This window comes from the organism of the source record quoted next, unplaced genomic scaffold (assembly GCF_019419815.1).
Source record: "Pyrus x bretschneideri cultivar Hongxiangsu unplaced genomic scaffold, Pyrus_bretschneideri_v1 Contig34, whole genome shotgun sequence".
NCBI lineage: Eukaryota > Viridiplantae > Streptophyta > Magnoliopsida > Rosales > Rosaceae > Pyrus > Pyrus x bretschneideri.
In genome coordinates this window covers 2,306,716-2,311,417 of record NW_025999657.1, presented here as the reverse complement: position 1 = coordinate 2,311,417, position 4,702 = coordinate 2,306,716, and the positions used below count along the sequence as shown (strand labels likewise).

The 4,702-nt window shown below is 35.5% G+C and overlaps 1 protein-coding gene across 1 annotated transcript; it reads left to right on the top strand.

The window, feature by feature from the left end:
• The first annotated feature begins 1,793 nt into the window (after positions 1-1,793).
• Positions 1,794-4,370, top strand: LOC103959393 (increased DNA methylation 1-like). Its single transcript, XM_009371745.2, has 8 exons — positions 1,794-2,540; positions 2,625-2,724; positions 2,843-2,922; positions 3,092-3,330; positions 3,479-3,565; positions 3,704-3,803; positions 3,945-4,143; positions 4,261-4,370. Exons 1-8 carry the CDS (start codon positions 1,794-1,796, stop codon positions 4,368-4,370), a joined length of 1,662 nt encoding a protein of 553 aa, XP_009370020.2.
• The last annotated feature ends 332 nt before the right edge of the window (positions 4,371-4,702 follow it).

Sequence of the window (4,702 nt, the reverse complement as noted above, 5' to 3'; positions counted from 1 at the left end):
GTTTAGATTTTCACGATTAAAGCAAAAATCTCACAAATAAAAGTTTTGATTTTATTTTAGACATGATCTAAGATAAATGTTAGTGGTAAAATTGTTAAACAAATTTCCTTGATTTTTGTTATTATATAATATATATATATATATATATATATTTTATTTTATTTTATTTTTTATTTTTTGCTTCGGTTATATTATTATTATTTTTAATTTTATATTTTTAGAGGGAGGAAAATTGGTGTGGATGGAACCCACACTAAAGTGCATAACCACAGAATTTATTTTAATTTTATAATTTTTTTGCAACAAATTTGATTTTATAGTTTCATTATATATCTTAATATTTGTTTTCTATTTGGTCTTAAGGACTTAACAGTCAAAATCAATTTTTGGGAGGGAAAAAAGAAAATGAAATATTAGATATTTTTAGGGAGTGGTTATTAGAACAAAAGAAATTATACATACTGCACAAAAGTGGTGGTTAGCAGTAAAAAGTTTCTTAGTGCATAAGTGATGATTGTGCTATCGCTATTCTCTACTGTGATGTGATTATGGATTAGATTGACCTTCATTAACATCCGAATCTGCTTAATATTTTTCCATACCATACTCAGGAATTGGATTTAAATTTGGCAATCTATATATCATATATGTTATATGGTTGACAGGAGATTCGATATATTGGATAGTACTCTTGATCTGTATTTTGATTGCTGATCGATCATTTATCGGATATGGATCACACTGTCGAATTAATATACTGAAATGGTGGTCGGACCCGGAGTCAAGAATACAATTATAATTCCATTAATCTTACTTTTTCAGTCTAGTACGTTCCTAGTTGTGAAGCATGTACTTCTCAATCTTTAGCTAAATTTGCTCTGATAATATCTGTTTCGTTTGTAACTTGGATGGAGACGGCGGCTTCTTTTCTACTTCAAGGCTGCTTACACATTGGTGAAAATCCTTTGCCAGTTGATCATCATAAGTTTGAGTTGATAACAACAATACAGCCTTATCCCACTAAGGGCTGGTTTGGTATTGATGTGCTTTGAAAAAAAACTGATTCTGCTGTGCTGTGAGAATAAGCGGCTGTGAAATAAAGCAGCAGAGTGTTTGGTAAACTTTTTTGTAAAAGTGCTTTTGAAAAAAAAACAGTATTATAGTGTTTGGTAAACTTTTATGTAAAACAGATGTGAAGAAAAGCCGATTTTTCAAAGCTGGGTTTTGCAGCTTCTTGTTTTTGGCTTTTTTTCACCCAAAACTGTGAAAAAAAGCTGAAGCTGAATGTTAACCAAACACAAAAACAGCTCCCAGCATTTTTTGATACCAGTTTTTTTCAGAATCACCTCAGTACCAAACCAGGTCTAAGTGGGGTTGTCTGTATGAACGCCACTAGCTCGGTTTTGCAACAAGTCGTCATCTGTTAACTCTAAGTATTCCGTGTCATAATACAATTAAGCAGTCTTTTAATACTAGATAGAGAGGAAGGAGGTGGGGGGTGGGGGTGGTGTTTGTAACTGTCCAGTCCTGTATATCTTTTGACAGTTACTCAAACTATACCTGTTCAAAGCTAGCTGTTGAGTTTTATGCTTATTCAATTACATAAGTGTGAATTGTGAATAAAAATTAAGGAGAAAACGGAGTCCATTAATAGGAATGGAAACAAATAAAAATCAACCTGCAGATTATATGGTTATCTATGCATATATTTCTTTCATTGTTTCTTTCTTAAGCTTTTCTTTTCTTTCCTCCAGACCAAAATTACAAAAGGGGAATATTGCTGGTCTAAAACAATGGTGTACAAGCTGAGAGAGAGAAAAGAAAATTTGGTCTATCCGAGTTTCTGCAGCAGCTCAGAGTCGGAATATGAAACTGGAGCAGATATTTCTGATGACCCTGAGTACACAAGAAAGCCCTCAAGTGCTAGAAGATATCCAACTGATGTTGAACAAATGGCTGAAATGGCCGGGCTCACTGCATGCTCAACTGGGAATTTACAGTTGCATAGGCCAAAACAAAGTCGCCCTCGAAAGAGTAGTATGCCTAGGACAAAAGCACGAGCTCAATCTTCAAATAGAGATCGTGCTGGATCATCAAGACACAGGAGAAATAATTTTGAGGATAAGAGAACTATTTTATCATGGTTGATTGACCTACATATGATTGAGGATAATTCACCAGTCTTCTATACGGGTCAGACAGAATTGATTGGATTCATAACAAGGGGTGGTATTTTGTGCACTTGCTGCTACAAAATTGTTACGGTGTGGGATTTTGAGGTACATGCTAAAAGTGACTTGAGAAGGCCTTACGAACACATGTTGGTCAAGAGCAATGGAAAATCCCTCCAACAATGCTTGAAGGAGGCATGGCTAGAACACATTGAATCTGCACCACGATTTGGATTCAATCGTATCAAGCACCGAACAATGGCAGCAGACCAAAACGACGATTCATGTATGATATGCGCAGATGGAGGAGATTTGATGTGCTGTGAAAAATGTCCGTCGGCATGCCATCCCTCATGCATGAACATGGAGGTGAGAGACTTTTATTATATCTTTTCATCAATCTTTTACGACCAAGGTTCTACTTTACAATTTCCTTCAACTTTTTAATTGCAGAGTGTTCCCGAAGGAGCATGGTTTTGTCCCTACTGCATCTGCGAACATTGTGAAACTGATGACGGGAAGTTCCTCATATGCTCACTGTGTGAGAAGAAATGTAAGTTTATACTTCCTGACTGTCATATAATTTGTTTCTTAGCTTTTGCATTTGTGAATCTTTCAAAATGAGAGACAATTTATAGCCATTACTTAACAATAATTAACTTTTATGCTAGTTCATTGGAATTGCTCTGTGCCAAATGAAATAGATCTCAATCGCTCAAGTTCATCATTTTGTGGTGAGAGCTGTAGTGAGGTACGCACGTTAGTATATTTTAGATACCCGAAACTTTCTCACTTAATTCTTTGTTTGAGAATTATGTTTAATCTATTAATGTCTATGAACAAGTGCAACAATTGCAAAGCAAGTGCATCCTGAGATTTATTCATTTATCAAATTTTGTGTAAATGATCTTCTGTAACAGGTTTTTGATAAATTGGAGTTGATAGCTGGGATCACCAATCATTTGGACGAGGGATATTCTTGGGCTCTTCTGAAGAGAGAAGATATAAGTTTGGGAGGTCCTACTGAAAGTTTGCACAAAAAATTAGAATGCAATTCCAAGATTGCAGTAGCAGGGATTCTTATGGACCAATGCTTTGAGACCATAATCGACCGCTATACTAGAACCAATGTGGTTCAGAGTGTAATATACAGTCGGGGGTAAGCACAGAAGTTCTTAATCATCTCATTTTTTGGTTCCTTTTTTCAAGTCAATGGGTAAGAAGTATGAATATTCATTTACCATCACCTTATGACTAAATTCCAGATGTTCTATATGTTTTGCCTGTAAAATCCTTTATTTTCTCAGGTCCAATTTGAGTCGAATAAATTTCCAAGGTTTTTATACTGCTATCCTGGAGAAGGATGATGAAATCATCTCTGCAGCATCTATAAGGTACTGTTCATGCGTGTGTGACCAAGATGGATATATATACACACACACACATACGGATATATATATTAACTCATAGTTTTACATGATTTTGAACAAGAACATCATTCTTTACTTTCACATTACATTATGTTTCTACAGAATACATGGAAAGAAGATGGCAGAGATGCCCTTTGTGGCAACCCAAACGAAGTATAGGCAACAAGGAGCGCTTCGGAAGCTTCTAGTCTGTATTGAATCTGTAAGTGGTTTCACAAGTAGATAGATATACAAGTTCCTTACATCTTGACGTTGTGATTATATGTTAGTTAACCTTCCTTTCCTTGGTGATTGTCATGGACCTAGTTTTCTTAAGCAAACCTCGTACTGATTTTATTTTCAGGCCCTTTCCTCTTTAAAGGTGGAAAACCTGGTCATTCCGGCTTCTACAGAAGTAGTTGATATGTGGACTAAAAAATTTAATTTTTGCCACATAAAGAGTTCCCTGCAGAAGAAAATAGTCTCTGCAAACACATTGATGTTTCCGAAGGCTGTCAGGCTACAGAAAAGCTTGTTGGATGCTCAGGAAGCAGATACTGCAGGTCTCTCTATCTCTCATACATACACACACATCCACTACACAAACAGACATACGAAGTAATTTACTGTATAAAGTAATGAAGTTCATCCTCTAATCTGTTCTTGCTTTTCTTTTGCAGCCATGGAAGTTGATGTAGTTCAAAATGAGCACCATCAACATAGATATGAAAGGCCGCATTTCATTGACTTAAATCAGGACCCTTCAGAAGAGGATATTGATGCATCATAAACCAAACATTTAATGTAATTTAAACATGCGAACTGCATTGCATGTATAAACTTTCTGTAATTTCTGTCTTACATGAAGCTTTGTCAAGCATGCAAATAAGTTTGAAATCATTTATCGTACAAGCCCAGAAAATAAATGGGTATTTAATCCCATTTAAGTACAGAATGAGTCATTAGCACAATACCTGCATAAAATATGTTCCTTTGTGTTGGATTGACGAATTTAGTGAAGTGGGGTTACTGGTCGATTTAGCCACAGTGGCCATGGTGATTGACAGTATATGATTGCGTCTCTGATATTGAGTTGAAAACCAGAGTACAAAAAAACAAACG